Below are 20,844 nucleotides of genomic sequence, written 5' to 3'. Positions count from 1 at the left end.
AAGACTTAGGCCCGCAGAACCAAAACTCAGCAGAATAAAAATATTTCAGTCCTGAAGCTGTTATGGCCTCCTCTGTTCCTGCTGCACTTTTCACACTTCTTTCTTCACCTAACTTTCCGCCTGCTCAGATAAAGCACCCTCCTTCCTGAACCTTGACCTCCACACAGCTGCTCTGTCCAGTGATGGAGTCTGCTGAGTGAATGTGGCTTCAAAACACAATCTCTTTTATTGGTGTGATGTTTTAATTTCCTGACATTTGACCTTTCATTCTCTGTGTTGATCCAGAATATTTTCTGTTGGTTTATTGTGTCATGTTCAATGCTCTGACCCAGAATCTGAAAATCAATTGCTGAGTTTCATTTATCACAGTTTCACCTTCTGAATGAAATCTGTGAAATAAATTATTATTATTATTATCATTGAGAGGCAGCTGAACGTTTTAACTGAGCCAGAACCCTGCGTTTCTGTGTGTGTGTGTGTGGTGTGTGTGTGTGTGTGTGTGTGTGTGTGTGTGTGTGTGTGTGTGTGTGTGTGTGTGTGTGTGTGTCAGGCAGCGCGGACTCGCAGCGTCTCTCAGACCCACAGCGTCTCTCGGACCCGCAGCGTCTCTCAGGTGAGTCTCAGTTTTCTGGATTCTTAAGTTTTTCTGAATCGTGACTTTGGAACTTCCGGTTGTTTTCCTGCTGAAGGCAGAAAGTTCTGCTGGCCCGGTCCGGAACCAGAACCGGTCCGGAACCGCGCGGTGTTTGTTTCGTTCTCAGAAGAGCCTGAGCGAACCCAACAGAACCGGGCTGAGATCCGGACCGGATTCATCCGATGAAGTGAAACATTCAGAGAAACGATTCGGGTCCTTTCTGGGATCCGTTAGTCATAAAATGAACGTTCAGCGTGAAGCCAGAAATATTTATTAGCAACTCAAATCAATATCGCCTATATTTACTTTAATGAAAAATATTTACCTTGCTAACTGAACATTAGCTTCTAAATATTTGTAGATAAAAGTTTATTTGGTTTCTAAAATCAGTTTGAAGCTCATAACGAGTCAATAAACCAAATTACTGCTTCAGCTTCACTGTGTAACTTTACCACCAGATCAGTTTACGGTTTGTTACTTTTCTGAAATACCCTCCTACCTCGAATCCCTGGCGGGGTCACGGGGTTACGGGGTCATGGGGTTACTGGGTCACGGGGTCAGCAGCCCAGACTCCCTGCAGGTCCTGGTTGCTCAGCAGGGTCGCTCACCATGAAGCCTGAGCTTCTCTCAGGAGACTCTAGTCAGAGGAAACTCACTGCAGTCGACCTTTGGGTCGGTTGTGACCCAAAGGTCAGATCCACTAGATCGACCAGTATATCTCCACGAGGACGGACCGGGCCAGCGCCGCGGGCGCTACAGGCGCAGCTCCGATCTGCCTGCCGATGTCCTGCTCGTTTTCCCTCATTCATGAACCCAGAAGCCAACCCGCAGAACGACCTCTGCCCTGTGGAGACTCTGACCCTCGACCCGGTAACTCCGTAGATCACGACCCGATGGGCCCAGCAGGACAAAGCACCCGCAAAGAGACCTGAGGTCACAGAACAGATCGGTTGGTCTGCAGACCATCCAACGCTGTGAGCAGAATCTGAGACAGCGGGCAACTCTGAGCAACCAGTGCAACTCTGAGCAACCGGGGCAACTCTGAGCAATCGGTGCAACTCTGAGCAACCGGGCAACTCTGAGCAATCAGTGCAACTCTGAGCAACCGGGGCAACTCTGAGCAACCAGTGCAACTCTGAGCAACCGGGGCAACTCTGAGCAACCAGTGCAACTCTGAGCAACCGGGGCAACTCTGAGCAACCAGTGCAACTCTGAGCAACCAGTGCAACTCTGAGCAACCAGTGCAACTCTGAGCAACCAGTGCAACTCTGAGCAATCAGTGCAACTCTGAGCAATCAGTGCAACTCTGAGCAATCAGTGCAAGTCTGAGCAACCAGTGCAACTCTGAGCAACCAGTGCAACTCTGAGCAATCAGTGCAACTCTGAGCAACCAGTGCAACTCTGAGCAACCAGTGCAACTCTGAGCAACCAGTGCAACTCTGAGCAACCGGGGCAACTCTGAGCAACCAGTGCAACTCTGAGCAACCGGGGCAACTCTGAGCAACCGGTGCAACTGTGACTGGAAATGATTCCGACTTACTGCCAGCAATAGGAACCACATATTTCTGAAATATTTGTTTTAGAAAAGATTTGTTTTAGAAAAGACATAATAATAATTATTATTGAATAATAATAATAAATATACTAATCAAGGTGTGTTTTGTTTCTGACAGGATGGATGGGTCGTCTCTCCACAGCGTCTCTGGCAGCACCGAGGGCGGAGCTTCCAAGAAACCCAACCAATCAGAATGCGTCTCACAGCAGCCAGTGACCAATGGGAGGCTTCTGCATCACTGCACAGGTAAGAGAACTGAACACAACCTGATTGGTTGAAAGTGGAAACCAGGATGAGGTCTGAGGTCAGACCAGATCAGAACTAAGAAAACACAACTGGGTCAAACCAGGTTGATTCTCATTTCCCGTCAGAGCGTTGTCTGGGATTTCTCCCGTTGACTGAAATTCCTCTGTTTGAATTTCAACCAGCTAATCAGAGACCAACAGGAGGCATTGTGAATAACCATGTTGAGTTTGCCCCTGCTTGTACTTTGGAGGTGGAGGAAGTAACGAAGCCATTCGGTCTTGATATGGAACAGCTGCAGCCGCAGCAACAGGAGGTTTAAAGGGCCAGAATCCCGTAAATTCTTATAACAAAAAGGCAACACAATCACTGGATTTTACCATAAAATGCTTTTATTTGCCTGGAAACACATTTTGTTTCTGCCTGAGATGGAAAGTTTTTACACAACGCTTAGCTTCATACATTATTATGTAATCAATCATCAATCAATCAAATTTTATTTGTATAGCCATTTCAGCAAGGCATTTCAAAGTGCTTTACATCATAAACACAAGAATACAAACTCATGTAACATATAATAGACAACACATTGTTGCATATTACATTTCAAATGAAACTCTAATCAGCTGGTTTTTAGTTGCGATTTGAAGGAAGTCAGGGTTTCTGCTGTTTTACAGTTGTCTGGAAGATTGTTCCAAAGTTTTGGTGCATAGATGCTGAAAGCTGCTTCTCCTCTCTTGGTTCTGGTTCTGGGGATGCAGAGCAGAACCAGAACCAGAAGACCTGAGAGGTCATATACTTAGATACAACTAATAAGAAAACAAACAATTTATTTCTCACTGTCTGAAGTGAAATCAAACCAAACTTTTCTTGTTTTATCTTAGTTAGAATTATCAAAATTAATTCTACTTGGTAAGAGGCAGAAACTTGGAGAGAACATGGAGAACGTAGCGAAGCGTAGAACTGGATCCATGTTTCACTGGATCCAAGTTTCACTGGATCAATGTTTCACTGGAGCGGCTCCTTCCTGATCTCTGACTGAATGACGCTTCCTGTTTCCGCACAGGTCGGGCTCCGCTCCCCACCTCTCATAGGCTGCAGGAAGCTGACAGCAGCGATGAATCTTTGACCGACAGCTTCTCCACCAAGGACGTCTCTCGCCTTCTCCCCGCCCCCTACAGACAGAAAGGTGAGCAGCTCCGCCCCCTCTCTGAGGCTGAAGGTCACCTGTGAGGTCATGTGAGGTCATCTGTTCTGTCCCAGGTGTGGTCAGCTCATCGGAGCCTCCCATTGGCTGTGCCCTGCCCCCCACCGGCAGCCCAGGCACCAATGAGACGTGCCTGTTGGCGACCAAGAGCCACGCCTCCTTGAAGTCGGACGCCGCCCACATCAAGGAAGTGGCTGGAAATGGTGAGCCAATCAGAATGAAGCTTATGAGCTGAGGTGGCAGAGCCTGGTTCTGGTCCAAATAGGTGACATCATGACCACCGACCAATCAGAGGTTGAAGCTCATCATGGAGAGTTGAGCAGAAAGTTGAGTGGAAGGACAAAAGCTCAGTGAGATCCTGAACATTGGTGCTCTCCAACCACACTACAGCAGGGTCAGCTAAACAGTAATCTGGAGCGTTCCAATAGCGTTTCGCAGCGTTTCGGAACATTTTGGAACGTTTTGGAACGTTTTGGAGTGTTTCGGAACGTTTCGGAACGTTTGGAACGTTTCGGAACGTTTTGGAACGTTTCGGAACGTTTTGGAACATTTTGGAACGTTTTGGAACGTTTTGGAACATTTTGGAACGTTTTGGAACGTTTCGGAACGTTTCGGAACGTTTCGGAACATTTTGGAACGTTTTGGAACGTTTCGGAACATTTGGAACGTTTCGGAGCGTTTCGGAACGTTTCGGAGCATTTCGGAACGTTTTGGAACGTTTATCAATCAATCAATCAATCAAATTTTATTTGTATAGCACATTTCAGCTACAAGGCATTTCAAAGTGCTTTACATCATAAACACAAAACACAAAGGCATGCAACATAGAATAAAATACCAAGGTTTTTTTTGTGTGTTTTTTTTCCTCCCTCTTTTTTCCCTTTCTTCCCCCTTCCCTTTGACACGGAATTTAAGCGCCTGTTACCGCCGGACTCTGCCGTCCGTTTAACCACGGGTATTCGCCGGGCCCCGTTGCCCACAACAGGAAAAAAAAAAAAATTACATACATACCACAAAATCAAATCCATACATATTACATTTCAAATAAAACTCTAATCAGCTGGTTTTTACTTGAGATTTAAAGGAAGTCAGGGTTTCCGCTGTTTTACAGTTTTCTGGAAGTTTGTTCCAAAGTTTTGGTGCATAGATGCTGAAAGCTGCTTCTCCTCTCTTGGTTCTGGTTCTGGGGATGCAGAGCAGAACCAGAACCAGAACCTGAGAGTCTGGAAGGGTTGATACAACAACAGCAGATCTTTGATGTATTGTGGTGCTAAACCGTTCAGTGATTTATAAACTAACAACAGTATTTTAAAGTCTATTCTTTGAGCTACAGGGAGCCAGTGGAGGGACTTTAAAACTGCTGTTATGTCTCTATCTTCCTGGTTCTAGTGAGAACAGGAGCAGCAGCTTCTGGATCAGCTGCAGCTGTTTGATTGATTTGTTGGACAGGCCTGTGAAGATGCTGTTACAATAATCAATGAGACTAAAGATAACGCATGGATGAGTTTCTCTAGATCTGGCTGAGACATTAGTCCTCTAATCCTGGAGATGTTCTTCAGGTGATAGAAGGCCGACTTTGTAATTGTCTTTATGTGGCTCGCAAGGTTCAGGTCAGAGGTCATCACTACTCCCAGGATCACTAGTTTTTAGTTGTAATAACTGAAGCTGTGCATTGACTCTAGATCTATAGCTCTAGATCTATAACTCTAGATCTATAGCTCTAGATCTATAACTCTAGATCTATAGCTCTAGATCTATAACTCTAGATCTATAGCTCTAGATCTATAACTCTAGATCTATAACTCTAGATCTATGGCGCTATAGCTCTCTAGATCTGTAGCTCTAGATCTATAGCTCTAGAGCTAGAGTTATAGCTCTAGAGCTAGAGTTATAGCTCTAGATCTACAGATCTAGATCTATAGCTCTAGATCATTCCTCTTTAGGTCCTAAATAATGACTTCAGTTTTGTTTCTGTTCAGCTGGAGAAAGTTTTGGCACATCCACATATTTATCTGTTCTAAACATTTATTCAGTGATTGGATGGGGTCAAAGGTCACCTGGTGACATCATAATGTAGAGCTGTGTGTCATAGTTATGGTATCTAATATTATTTCCTGTTATAACCTGAGCTAGTGGGAGAATATAAATATTGAATAAGCGGGGTCCTAAGATTGAACCTTGGGGTACCCCACATGTGACCTTTGACCTCTTTGATGAGAAGTTTCCAATTGAAACAAAGAAATCCCTGTTCTTTATGTAGGATTCAAACCAGTCGAGCACCGAACCGGAGAGTCCGACCCAACTCTCCAGTCCATTCAGTAATATGTCAAAAGCTGCACTGAGGTCCAACAGAACCAGAACCAGAACCAGCACTGTGGTTCTCCCACTGTCCATATTTATATGGATATCATTGAATACTTTGACTAGGCCAGTCTCCGTGCTGTGGTGAGCACGAAAACCAGACTGGAAAGAGTCAAAGCAGTTGGTCATTATGAGGAAACTATTTAATTGTTGACACAGTTTTTTCAGTAACTTTGCTGATGAATGGGAGGTCAGAGGTCAGAGGTCGGCCTGTAATTCTGCAGTAGTGATTTGTCCAGGTTGTTCTTTTTTAACAGTGATTTGATGACTGCTGTTTTCAAGGCCTGGGGGAAAACACCTGATGTGAGTGATGAGTTACTATTTGGATCAGATCAGCAGCAATAACAGGCAGGACTTTCTTAAAGAAATGTGTGGGAACGACATCCAGACAGCAGGAGCTTGAACTTAATTGACTTATAATTTCTTCTAGAGTTTTATAATTAAGTAGTTGAAAATGGGTCATTTTTTCTGTATTTGTTTTGTTTTGGTACAGCAATGGTTCTGGCTATGAAGTTGATGTGCAGATTAATCCTCTGATTTTTTGGATTTTCTCTGAAAAGAAGCTGGAAGACTTATTCCAGGCAGCATTAGATTGGAATTCAGGTGGAAACGTCACAGGAGGGTTTGTGAGCCTGTCAACTGTTGCAAATAAAGTTTGAGCATTATTGATGTTTTTCTTTATGACATCTGCAAAGAAAGCCTCCCTTCCATGTTTTAGTGTTAAGTGATAGTTACGTAGTTTTTCTTTGTAGATGTCGTGATGAATGTGAAGTTGAGTTTTAGGAGCGTTTTGGAACGTTTTGGAACGTTTCAGAGCGTTTTGGAACGTTTCGGAGCGTTTTGGAAAGTTTTGGAGCGTTTTGGAACGTTTCGGAACGTTTCAGAGCGTTTTGGAACGTTTCGGAGCGTTTTGGAAAGTTTTTTTGGAGCGTTTTGGAACGTTTCGGAACGTTTCGGAGCGTTTTGGAACGTTTTGGAGCGTTTTGGAATGTTTCGGAGCATTTTGGAACGTTTCGGAGCGTTTCGGAACGGTTTGGAGCGTTTCGGAATGTTTTGGAACGTTTCGGAGCGTTTCGGAACGTTTTGGAACGTTTCGGAGCATTTTGGAACGTTTTGGAGCGTTTTGAACATTTAGGAGCGTTTCAGAACGGTTTGGAGCGTTTCGGAATGTTTTGGAACGTTTCGGAGCGTTTCGGAACGTTTTGGAGCATTTTGGAACGTTTAGGAGCGTTTCGGAACGGTTTGGAGCGTTTCGGAATGTTTTGGAACGTTTCGGAGCGTTTCGGAACGTTTTGGAACGTTTAGGAGCATTTCAGAACGGTTTGGAGCGTTTCGGAATGTTTTGGAACGTTTCGGAGCGTTTCGGAACGTTTTGGAGCATTTTGGATCGTTTTGGAACGTTTTGGAGCGTTTTGGAACATTTGGGAGCGTTTTGGAACGGTTTGGAGCGTTTCGGAACGTTTTGGAACGTTTCGGAACGTTTTGGAACATTTTGGAGCGTTTTGGAACGTTTAGGAGCGTTTTGGAGCGTTTTGGAATGTTTCGCAGCGTTTCGGAACACTTCAGAACATTCTGAAGCGTTTCACAGGGTTTCCACCTGCCAGAGGAAGCCGCTGGCAGCAGGTTTTCATTTCGTCCGCTTGACACTGGAGCATAAACAGACGATCAAGTGGAGGCTTATCAGCTGCAGCCAGACGGCGGCTGAGCCTCCCATCAGCTCCGGGTCACACCCACAGAACCAGAACCAGAACCAGACAAGTCCACTCTGAATTTCTTGACCCACAGCAGGGGTGTCCAAAGTGTGGCTTGGGGGCCATTTGTGGACCCTTGAACTTGTTTTGTTCAACCCCAGACCACGAGTCAAGAAGGTTAAAATTTAAAACTGGAAACAGCTGATGACCCAAAAATGTGGAAATTGTCAGATTTACAGTCCAAAGGCCTTTTTAAGTTTTTATTAATTTAATTTAAAAAAGAAATGTTTTGCATATTTGTTTATAACATTTCCCTGGTAGTTTAAATTTGCCAGCAGAGCAAAAAGTTTTTACACCCTGATGTTGATGTTTCCTTTTTCGTCTCCTGTCCTGTTGGACGCTGTGGGACACGTCCCCTGGTCCACCGGTGAGACAAACCGACACAGACGTCTTTACAGACAATCATTGGGAGGACATGAAAGAAAAACCGCAAATGAGACCAAATGCGAAACATTTTTCCTCCTTAAAGCGTCATGACTAGAAGTGAAATAAGAGAAGGATCATGTCTGATTGTCCTCTGCGCTAATCAAACATCTTTCCAGAAGTTTTCTTCTCAATTGAAATGTTTTCAAACACGGTTCAGTTTTCCTGATTGTCCCTGCAGACTGCTGCGTCCACTGCCTGCTGGCCTGCCTGTTCTGTGAGCTGCTGTCCATGTGCTCGGCGCTGGGGGAGTGTCTGGCCTGCGGCGTGGGCGGAGCCAGTTGCTGCGACGGCGCGGCGTGCTGCTGCTGCGTGGAGGCGGCCGGCGACGCGGCGTGCACGGAGGAGGCGTGCCAGGCGGTGTTGGACTGTGGGATGTTGGAAAACTGTTGCGCGTCGTCTGACTGCCTGGAGGTCTGCTTGGATTGTTGCGCCATCGTCTTCCCTTCATAAGGCGGCCAATCAGGGCAAGACTGGATGATGATGTCATGGCAAAGGACAGAAACCCTTGGATTTTCTTGGTTGGTCTGATCGATCCGTATCCCGAATCAGCACAAAGGTTCTCCAATCTGAACATGAAAGAAGAAGCAAGGGGCCGACTCTAGAGTCAAATATTTATGAAAAATGTGAAAGGATAATTTAATTAAACATCCACTTTTTTATCATCCACTTTCTAACAACCTGGTCCCCAGTGGGGTATGGAGGAGCTGCTGCCTCTCCAGCTGCAGGGTCACCTGGACAGGTCGCCAGACTGTCGCAGCGCATTGTTCTTTATCAGCACTTCTAAATAAAGTCACTCTGGGGTCAGATGGTTAAAGACCCATGTCTCATAAATTAGGATTACGTTAATTTTGTATTATTTGCATGTGATCATGTTAGCATGTTGTTATGTTAGCATGTTGTCATGTTAGAATGTTGTCATGTTAGCATGTTGTTATGTTAGCATGTTGTCATGTTAGCATGTTGTTATGTTAGCATGTTGTCATCTTACAATGTTGTTATTTTAGCATGTTGTTATGTTAGCATGTTGTCATGTTAGCATGTTATGTTAGCATGTTGTCATGTTAGCATGTTATGTTAGCATGTTGTCATGTTAGCATGTTGTCATATTAGCATGTTGTCATGTTACATGTTGTTATGTTAGCATTTTGTCATGTTAGCATGTTGTTATGTTAGCATGTTGTCATGTTAGCATGTTGTCATCTTACATGTTGTTATGTTAGCATGTTGTCATGTTAGCATGTTGTTATGTTAGCATATTGTTATGTTAGGATGTTGTCATGTTAGCATGTTGTTATGTTAGCATGTCATCATTAGTATGTAATTATTCACTGCTATACAGAAATCAGAATCATAAACATTTAGACCTCCAACCAGATGTTGGTTGAGAAGACAGAAAGCAAACAGAAGTAAGAAGAAGTAAGAATTCTGTAATTTATCTGAGCTTTTCCTCTCGACCAATCAGAGCTCTGGATGATGGAGCTGATTATTAGGGGCTTTATATGGGTGAAACTAATTAAGCTAATTCTTGAAGGGTTTATGGTTGGCAATACCTGATATTTTCAGGTGCATAATCAGGATCATAAAAATTTATTCCATCCGTCTTAGCAGAAAAGACTTTTAGGTTAAAAGACAAAATAAAATATTTTAAACTTTTTTTGCTGATGTTCAGATGTTAACATTCTCCAGGATTCTACTTGTATCACAGATTTACACAAAAACTACAAACTGATCACAAACGCTTCTCTTATTTTTACAAAACCGATTACATCGTCATAGAAACTCTAAGGCGAACGATTGGCTGCAGAATATTCTTCAGGCACTTTGTAGCCGTAAACTGACTGCAGCTGCGATGAACTTTTCAGTGACGCGTCTGCGTCAGAGATTGACAGGTCAGCAGGGCCGGGGTGGATGGGTGGGACAGGATGCACAGCCGGTACCAACAGGAACACTGTGTTTGTTGGAACAAAGGCCAGGACATTCAAACAGGAAACAGGAAACCACTGAGAAGACAGTGGTTCCTGACCTCTGACATCAGTGCAGCATCAAAGACAAACCTCCCTCCTGTTTTTGGCTCTGTTTGTTAGGAGAGAAATAATTTATTTCAGTCCACTGATTGAACTGGAATCAGATGAACTAAAACACATATAGAGTCTCAGATGCAGACAGAGACAGACTGCAGGTCAACCAGAACATACACCTCCAGAAACAAGACTGGCTTTCACCAGTTTTTGTCAGTTTCAGTCAACAAGATTTAAAGCGCCCCCTGCTGGACAACAACAGAACACAGATGAATGTAACTGTTGCCTAAGAAACTAGAACAAAATATTACTGTTAATGTATATTTGTTTTTTTGTTTTTTTCACCTTTACAATTAATAGTTGTTGACATACTAAACTCCCACTAAAATGTGTTTTAATAATATATTGACTTTGGAGAGGTTATTAATTTGTGGTTTTCTAATAAAGTTCTAAAAATACTCAAAAGTCGTCAAATAGAGTTGGAATTAAATTGTTTTTGTTAACCATTTAATTTCTATCTTCTTTCTCAGGAGTAGATATGAATGACTACAATAAATATCTATAAAGCCTTATTTGAACTGACGTCACACTTGTGTAATACTTATGGAATCCCACAGATGGCAGTATCTCCATTGTACTCAGAATATCTCTTCTGTTTACATTGAAATGTTTCTGTCTTTTGAATTTCAATTTATGGCACATTATTGGCAGAATTGTAATTTTATGTTAAATTCTCAAATAAAATGTATTTTTTATATTGAAAACAGACTTCATACTGTCTCTGAACATTTGTTTCCTGAATTTTATTCTGTTGTTGAACCTTTTGCTGTTTCTCATTGCATCAGTACAATATTTGAGCAATTTGCTCCAAAGATGGAAAACATAACAGTTTGAAAGCAGAAAGTAAGTCTGTTTGGTTCACATCAGTCTGTATTGTCTGTTTTCCTCATAATGCTGATGCAGAGACAAATTATATATCTGTGACTCTGGAATTGTTTTGAGAAAAAGCCCATCTGTTGTACATGGAGACAAAAACATTCAGGTTTTGTTTGAATATTTATTCTATATGAAAGATAACAGAGTATGAAATGTAATAGTTTTAAAAAATACAATCTTAGCTAACATTATAAACAGACTACATGTAAACATCATTAACATAAATGAAAACAGCATGAAGGACCAGAGAAACAGATTTCCCTTTGTGACTAATTCCAGGTGATCCCGATGACGACAGCTAACAGCAGAAATGATTGCATTTAGCTTCATTTTCAGTGGCTGAGATCAGAAACATGAACAACAGCAGAGGATGTCACAACTTCCATCCATTTCCCTTGGTTGAGTGTGTAACACTAGATAGCACTTTGAGCTAACAGCTAAAGACATGAACAAAATTCTAAGAGTTTGGAAACTTCTCAAATGTTCAGAATATCAAAACATTTTTATTTTTTGCTTGATTAAAAGGTAAGCAAATCATCATGGCACAGCTAAACCAACATACAGCTAGATGTTAGCATATCATGACCATGATAGCATGTCATCATCATGTTAGCATGGTCATGTTAGCATGTTATCATCATGTTAGCATGTCGTGATCATGTTAGCATGTTGAGATTATGATAGCATCTTATCATCATGTTAGCATGTTGTGATCATGTTAGCATGTTGAGATTATGATAGCATCTTATCATCATGTTAGCATGTTGTGATCATGTTAGCATGTTGAGATTATGATAGCATGTCATTATCATGTTAGTGCATCTACTGCCAGATACAATAGACCTCCAGAGGCAAAAACAGTCCAAAATAAATTCATAATAGATGAATTTCTACTTGCATAACACTTGATCAAGTGCAGAAGACTCGGACTCTGTCTGCAGGAGACTAACTGACCTATGAACCAGGAAGAACTCCTGACAAATGGGTCAGGTAACTTTCCCACAATCAGGACTTCAACAAAACTGGCAGCAAAACTGGCACTGATACATGCTCTCTTAAAAGATGCAAGCATCACAGTGAGTCAACTCTAGAGTATCTGCCAGTCCGGAACCACAGGGTCCAGGACCGGTCCTTGGTTTCCCTTCTGTAGGTCCTGGACTTTGTCTCCAGCAGGACATTGAAACACGGACATAAACAGGAAGTAAACAATCCAGACCAGAAAAAATTCTCTTCTTGTTCATAAAATCTCAATAAAATCTTTCCAGCACACTGATTATAGATTTCTGTGAATTTACAGCTTTGTACAATCAGGTAGCAATCTGAAGCCTCACCTGCCGAACCCACCGACCTGCTGAAATCAGCCAAATGAAATGACAGCTTGTTATTTAACCACCAGTCAGCTCTGGTGTTGATCCGTTTTAAGGTGAACGTAAAGGTTTGCATGGCAACACTGTGAGGAAAACGTCACCATGGTGACACAGCGATGACTCGCAGCCGTTAGCAGGAAGTGATTGCCATGGTTATGTTGTCTGTGTTTAATAATCTGAATATGTTGGACATCACAGATTATAAATTGTTCTATTGATTTCTTTGATAAATCTTTGACCCGGTCCCCTCAGCCAATCAGAGACTAGCCTGTGGTGACATCATCAAAGATCCTCGTCCATGCTGAAACTGCTCCGCCGGCTGCTGGTCTTCGAGGCGCCGCAGGACAGCAGCGGGTCGGACATCACAGCCCCGCCCCCGTGTTCCTCCATCAGAAGCCCCGCCCCCAGGCCGCTCAGCCCCGCCCCCAAATCTGCCACCAGGTCCGTGGAGAAGACGGCGGACGCCGGGTGGGACTCATCCAGGTCCATGAAGCTCAGCGATGGGTTGGGCAGCAGCGGGGACAGAAGCGTCTGGGGGTCCACAGAGACGGAGGAAGAGGAGACACTGTGAACGCGAGCCTGCAGCTCCAACTCCTGTCACAAAACACAAATCACTTCAGCAACACAGGACAGGACACGCCCCTTAAGTAACAGGCTGCATCTCCTCACCTGAATACCCCCAGGCTCCGCCCCCTCACCTGAATGCGCAGCAGCAGCGAGCGGTTGGTGCTCTCCAGCCTGCGCTGTCTCTCCTCCATCTCTCTGGCTCTCTGCTGCTCTTTCTGCAGTTTGCGGATGTAATCCACCGACGCCTTCAGGATGGTGCCTTTGTTCCACCTGGTTTCCCTGAACAGCCAATCACACAACATGCCTCGTTAAGCCCATTAGCGGTGCCATTAGCTGTTAGCGTAGCATGGTTAGCATGAATACTGACGGGTCAGAGGACTTGGGGATCAGTGCTCCGAGCTCCTTGATGCGGTCGTTGATGTTTGAAGCGCCGCCTCCTCTCGACTGAAACATGAAGGTCAGTTTAAGTCTGGATAAAGAGTTTTGGTTTTCACATCAAATCAGTCCAGACATGTTCCTCTGATGTGGAATGAGAGTCTGTCTTGACTTCCTATTCCAACAGGAAGTCCTGAGCTGTGATTGGCTGAGTGGTGCAGCCCTACTCACTCAGGTTGTGGTTGTCCTTCTTCTGCCGCTCTTTCATCAGAGCTTTGGTTTCCACATCTACAGCGACAACAAGAAGAAGGAGAGGAGGATCAGTCAGAGGTGAGCAGCAGGAACATAGGAGGGCTCTACCGCAGACCGGACTGGACCGGTCCGAACCGGGTCTGGGTTACATTGTCACATTTACCTGTTAGCTCCTGCTTGACGGCATGCAGGTCGGCCGGGCAGCTGTTGCTAACGGTGATGGTGGGCGTGGACATCCCTCCGTAGACATCCAGCATGTTCCCCGCTGCCGGCAGCTGCAACAGGCCAATCAGAGGATGATGTGAAACACGTCCTGCTGCAGGTAAACCAACACCTGGACAACCAGTTGGTTCCCACTTTATCTCATTCATTTTGACACAGTGGCAACTTTGCAGTTGTTTGTTTCTGGTTCGATTGTAAATGTGACTCACAGCTACATCTGCTCAATGAAACGTCTTCTCTCAGTTCATTCCTGCTTCAAAATAATCTGATTGGAAGCTGGATAAAGCTGTTGCTGTGTTCAACTTGTGCTAAGAGCAGATAGCCTCCAAATGAAGCAATGCTAGCCTAAAATAGCATCTCAATGCTAACATGCAGCAGCTAATGTTAACATCAGCAACCACAGTACACATTTCTAAAGTGTCTCCATCAACGATCAGATGAAATTATTGGAAAACCCTTTGCTCCAATCTAATGGTTGAAGAATCCAAAGATTAAAAATGATTATCTCTGTTGTTGAGATCAGATGTTTATAAATATTATGTAGCCAATAATGTAGCCACAAAAATGGCAGCTGAATCAAAAATGTTGATTTTGTCGACATTTTTTCTTCATTACAGTCCATGAAACCATCTGGATTTTAAGTGAGTCCCAGAACTAGTTTGATCCAAAAGCAGCTAACGGTTCCACATCCGACGCTCCTATTTGGAGAGAATCGGATCAACTGTTTAGCAAACTAATCCCAGTTCCTGTTTCTGTCACCAGGGGGAGCTGTTTCACCTACGGGATCCTCCTGGTTCCATTCAGGACCATCTATCGGTTCTGGCTCAATCCAAAAGGTCTCAGCCTCACTTGTTCTACTGGGATGCTGACCTGTTAACTGATTCCACTGGTTTTACTGGTCACTTTCTAGCTGGATGACAATCACCTGAGTCCTCCTGGTCCGTTTCCTGCCAGAACCAGTTTGTTTTTAAAGGAAACCTCTGACAGACAGAGGTTCTGCTGACTGAAGCATTTTTGAAAACAAGCAGTACAAAACCTCCAAGATCAGCAGGAAAACTCAGAGAGCTGCAGATACCCAGCTTTACATGGCCTGGAAACCTGGAAACCCTCCTGGAAAACCTAGAGAACATTCTGGAGGTTCTGGAAAACTGTCTGGACCTGCAGCATCTGAAACTCTGAAAACAAAACAGACTGCAACTTTTACCTCTGATTTAATCCTCCTCTTCTCATGATCCGGCAGCAACACCAAAATCCTCATGTTCTCAGCTCTCTCACACACACCCTAACACACATACACACATTAACGACACACACAGTGAGCTGCAGCTCTTCCTCTTTCTGTTCAGACAACTGTTGAAAAATGGGGAAACACGTCCTTTAAGAAGAACAGAAAACTCCCACAACTTCATTATCTCCCTGACACACACACACACACACACACACACACACACACACACACACACACACACACACACACACACACACACACACACAGTGAGGCTCCGCCCACTGAGAGGGGGAAGTGTGGAAAGCTGAAGTGAGACTGAGTCAGCGGCTGCAGACTGTTGGTCCTCTGAAAGAAACACCGAGCGTTCAGTCTGCCTCTTACTGGCTGGCTGCAGAACAGGACATAAGCCCCGCCCACTTCACACGGTCAGAGTTAAAACAAATCACTGAGCAGTTGGACTGATCCAGAAGGTTCTGATTAAGCAGAACATCATGTGACAAAAATCAATTGGATAACCTCCGAAAAGGTACGCCCCCTGGCCACGCCCCTGTGATGAGTGGCCACGCCCCTTTGTTGCACTCAGACTGCAGGTGTGATGACTGCATACCGTGGTGGTGAGCTGCAGGCCGGAGTCGATCAGAGTCAGAAGATCCTCGTTTAGACTTGACTCCAGGCTGATGATGTCATCAATAACTGTTTCCTCCATCTAAAGAAGAAGAAGGAAGATCAAGAAGAGAGCTGGAGGTTGGATGGATGGATGGATGATGGATGGATGGATGGATGGATGATGGATGGATGATGGATGGATGGATGATGAACGGATGGATGAATGGATGGATGGACGATGGATGGATGGATGATGAATGAATGGATGGATGGATGATGGATGGATGATGGATGGATGATGGATGGATGGATGATGAACGGATGGATGGATGGATGGATGGATGGATGGATGGATGGATGGATGGATGGATGGATGGACGATGGATGGATGGATGGATGGATGGATGGATGGATGATGATGGATGGATGGATGATGAACGGATGGATGGATGGACGATGGATGATGGATGGATGATGGATGATGGATGGATGATGGATGGATGGACGATGGATGATGGATGATGGATGGATGGACGATGGATGATGGATGATGGATGGATGGACGATGGATGATGGATGGATGGACGATGGATGATGGATGATGGATGGATGATGGATGGATGGATGGATGATGGATGGATGATGGATGGATGGATGATGAACGGATGGATGGATGGACGATGGATGATGGATGGATGATGGATGATGGATGGATGATGGATGATGGATGGATGGACGATGGATGATGGATGATGGATGGATGGACGATGGATGATGGATGATGGATGGATGGACGATGGATGATGGATGGATGGACGATGGATGATGGATGGATGGACGATGGATGATGGATGGATGGACGATGGATGATGGATGATGGATGGATGGATGGATCAGATCAGTTCTGGGAAAAGTGCAGCAGCAGCCTCGTCTCCAACAGGAAGTGGTTTTCCTGGCTTTCTGCTGCCTGACTCAGATTCTCTGGAGGCGCCGACTCAGCAGTTGCAGCCAGACAGGAAGCAGTTAGAGCTGATGCTGCTTCCTGTTGGATCTGATGCTGCTTCCTGTTGGATCTGATGCTGCTTCCTGTTGGATCTGATGCTGCTTCCTGTTGGATCTGATGCTGCTTCCTGTTGGATCTGATGCTGCTTCCTGTTGGAGCTGATGCTGCTTCCTGTTGGATCTGATGCTGCTTCCTGTTGGATCTGATGCTGCTTCCTGTTGGAGCTGATGCTGCTTCCTGTTGGATCTGATGCTGCTTCCTGTTGGAGCTGATGCTGCTTCCTGTCCAACTGTTAGGCATCACAGGACCAACTGCAAACCTGCTGCGGCCGGCCCGGTTTTGGTCGTTACCTCCTGCTTTGGGCTGCTCTCATTGGACAGCGTGGCACCAGAGTCCTGCTGGGGAGGAGCTTGGCTGCTGCCCTGGCTGCTGATTGGCTGTCATGGTGTTGGACAGGTATTGGCGGACCTGCTGCCTCTGGGCCTGTTGGATGTGGTACCTGGTGGGGTTCTCCAGGTGAGTTTGCACCTGTTGGAAACAAGGTCGTCAGCGCCAACCTCAGCAGCTGGAGTTTCCTGCTGGGCCGGACCGTACCTTCAGCACCTCCACGGGAACCTGGGCAGGTGTGCAGGGGGCGGAGTTAGCCAGAGTTATGGGGGAGGAGGAGTCGCTGCAGCGCTGCGCCTCCCTCTGCTGCTGTGCCTCCTTCTGCTGCTCCTCCAGCGCCTGCTGCCGCATCAGCCCCTGACGCATCAGAACCCTGCAGGAGCAGAGCAGCAGGTGACCTGTCAGCGCCCCCTGCAGGGCACTCAGAGAATAACAGGTAACAGAAAAAAAAACAGGTGAGGCTGCTCACCGGGATGACATCACCGACGGAAGAGACGATGAAGATGATGAAGAGGGGGATGCTGCAGAGGAACTGAAAGAAGAGATATTATGAGGTTGACTTTACAGAAAGTAGTCTGAACCTGACCAGGAGGTAGTCGGTACCTGGACGATTTAACCTGTAAGGTCACTCACCTCATGCTGATTGGCTGGCTCTTGAGCTGATAGAATATGTCACTGTCTGTGGGAATCAAACTGTCGACCTCGATGTCGGCCACAATCCCAGACTCCATCCTTAAACACACAAAAAAATCAATCAATCAGAACCAATCGGAATCAGTTGACCAATGAGCTGACAGAGTTAGCTTCATCATCTCATGAGATGTCCTGCAGACGGAGAACTGCAAACACTGGATTACAGAAAAGAAGAGGTACGTCTGGTAGCTGTCTAGCTTCACCATTTCCTGAGTGAAAAGATGTTCTGGTTTTTATGCCTTTGTGGGTCCCCTGGTAACCGGTCAGATTTATGGGGTCATCTATGCTCAATGGGACGTGTTACTTAATATTCACAGGAAAACTGGAATTTATGAATAATTTTGTATTTACAACAGGGGATGCTTTAGGAGAACAGGGACAGTCTGAGAACATGCGGGAACATGTTGGTACAAAAGGACATTTCCGATGTTAGCAGATTTTACAAAAAATTATGTGTTACTGATTAAACATATTTCTAATTGTGTTTTTCTTGCTACATCCACATCTGATTTGAGATGTCGGTCAGTTATTATTGTTACAAAATAGAGACCATGCCCGAAATTTGGCTGTAGTGATGGACTCAGACCTGAACTTCCAGAGCTACATAAAGACAGTTACAAAGTTGGGCTTCTATCACCTGAAGAACATTTCCAGGATTAAAGAACAAATATCCCAGAAAGATTCATGTGTTTATCTTTAGCTGAATAAAGATAAATGCAGCAGTGTCTTCACAGGCTTGACTAACAAATCAATGGTCCAGCTACAGCTGATTCAGAATGCTACTGCTAGAGTTCTGACTAAAACCAGGAAGATAGAGCACATAAACCCAGTTGTACGGTCCTTCACTGAGAGGAAAGACTAAACTATTGATGGTAGTTTATAAATCACTGAACATTACATTAAAGATCTGCTGCTGTTGTTGTAGCCTTCCACACCTCTCAGGTCTTCTGGTTATGGTTATGATTCTGGTCTGCTCTGCATCCCCACAATCAGAACCAAACATGGAGAAGCAGCATTCAGCTTCTATGAACCACAAATCTGGACCAAACCTCCAGAAAACTGCAAAACAGCTGAGTTCCTTTGAATAAAGGCTAAAAACCACGTGATTAGAGTTTATTAACTAACAAACTCTGGAAGACTGATCAACATATTTGATGTTGATTTTGATGGTGGTGTTAGATTTTGTTTCAATATTGGTTACAGCATTATGTTTTGTGATGGAAAGCTCTTTGAACTGCCATGTTGTTGAATTGTTTTATATAAATAAAATTGACTGTCCCGCTCAGGTGTTTCCCAGCTGCAGTTTACCTGTTCATCTAAACCTTCGTCTACTTTTGCTTTCTGTTCCCACGAAGCTTTATGTGTCTGAACAGATCCAGGCCTGCAGAGCAGCTGTGACTCATCGCGACTTCACCTTCTCTCAATAAAATCCAGCTGTACCCAAAACAAGGTGCAGAACAGTTTCCCAGAACTGATCTGATCCGGGTCTGAATCCCAGTGAGAACAACAGATTCATGGATCCAACAGCAGCTGAGGTGGAGTCAAAGCAGCGTGAGCAGAGGAAGGCTGGCTTCCCTCAGCCTGAAGAGGAGGAGGAAGGAGGAGATTCCTGATTGATGAGTCATCACAGAAGGTTCAGGGGTCAAAGGTAAAATAGAACACAACAACAATAACCTACCATCATCATCTTCATCAGAGTGCAGATTCAGCATTCCACTCTGACAAATATTAACTTTACTGCTGCTTCTCTCAAGCTTGATCAGACCAAACTCCATTCAAAAATCACCACATTTAAGCCTCAACTCTAACTGTAGTTTTCCTCCTTTGAGATCCCCGCTCGTTTCACGGATCTATGCCAATAATATTCCAACAGAAATCACGATTATTACTGAGCCTTGGTTCAGACCCGGGGTCTGAACCAAGGTCTCCGTTTGCATAAATAAGGCAGATATTTTATCCATAACTCCGATCACCTCAGAACTTACAGTTTTCTGGCCGGAGTCCGGTAACAGATAACGGAAAACGCTTCCAGACTTACTGGACCAAGTTGAGAGTTTCAGCCGAGTCCAGGATCACGAACACGGTGTGCGGCTGAGGAACCGAGGCCTCCTGATGGTTCGGCTCGGTTCGGCTCCAGTTCTGCTCTCCGTGCGGACCTGATCCGAACCGACGTCTGACATTTCTTCAGAGAGGCGCAAAGGAGCGAGATGTTCCTGCGGGCCCCGGGATGAAATGAGGCGCTGCAGCGGGGAGCCTCACAGCGGGGAGCCTCACAGCGAGGAGCCTCACAGCGAGGAGCCGAGACTAAGACAGAGGAGGAAATCTGGGCCTGACACCGAACCACACAGAGCTCCAACACACAGATCAGACAGGCACCGTCTGCTGATCTAGCATCTCTGTTTCTTTAATTTGTTGGACTTCATTTGTTACATCTACAATATTTCCCCTAAACATTAAGATTTCCCCCTGAATAAATACAACTACCACTGCTGTTATTCTTAAAGTCATATTCAGAAAACTGGAATATGCCTTCTGATGAGCTTGTTTGCCAGAGTATATTTTCAAAATAAGTTTTAAGCAGTTATTAAACATAGTTTTCATTAAGTATCAATTTCTGCATTGAAAATATTTCTATCATCGGTTTAATATTTTAATTAATTTCATTAACTGTACAAATAAATAACATAATTAACAGAAACAAAGGCTTTCAAATAACCACCTGGATCAGAAATAAATGTAAAATAAATGAGCCACACGAAAAACTAAACTGATTAAATAAATTGGTAAATCTGTTTTGATAGCTTTTTTATTCAGTTTATCGTTTTATATGACAAAACGCAAATTTAGCTGTTCTTATTTTTATAATTCAACAAGCTGAGTCTCTATAGGAGAGAAACATCGGAAATTAAATAAATCTTATTTTTAAAATGAGCATTCATCCAAGAACACAATGTGGACTTTCATATTTTATTGTCATTATAAAAATGTGTCCAAAAATTTTTTTATTGCTATT

At 44.3% G+C, this 20,844-nt stretch overlaps 1 protein-coding gene and 1 pseudogene across 1 annotated transcript; one reads left to right on the top strand and one right to left on the bottom strand.

Annotated features, from left to right (window-relative positions):
- Window positions 1-560: 560 nt before the first annotated feature.
- zgc:113363 (uncharacterized protein LOC791449 homolog) lies at window positions 561-10,963 on the top strand. The gene is made up of 5 exons (XM_055022120.1): window positions 561-613; window positions 2,308-2,435; window positions 3,499-3,621; window positions 3,696-3,842; window positions 8,356-10,963. Exons 2-5 carry the CDS (start codon window positions 2,309-2,311, stop codon window positions 8,625-8,627), a joined length of 669 nt encoding a protein of 222 aa, XP_054878095.1. The 5' UTR covers window positions 561-613; window position 2,308; the 3' UTR covers window positions 8,628-10,963.
- Window positions 10,964-11,232: 269 nt separating this feature from the next.
- On the bottom strand, window positions 11,233-20,185 carry LOC129353001 (transcription factor E3-like; annotated as a pseudogene).
- Window positions 20,186-20,844: the final 659 nt, after the last annotated feature.

The sequence above is a fragment of the Poeciliopsis prolifica genome, unplaced genomic scaffold (genome assembly GCF_027474105.1).
Source record: "Poeciliopsis prolifica strain line A6 unplaced genomic scaffold, Auburn_PproV2 SCAFFOLD082, whole genome shotgun sequence".
NCBI lineage: Eukaryota > Metazoa > Chordata > Actinopteri > Cyprinodontiformes > Poeciliidae > Poeciliopsis > Poeciliopsis prolifica.
Note: the sequence above shows the minus strand (reverse complement) of the source record. Positions and strands in the feature narration are given on the sequence as shown.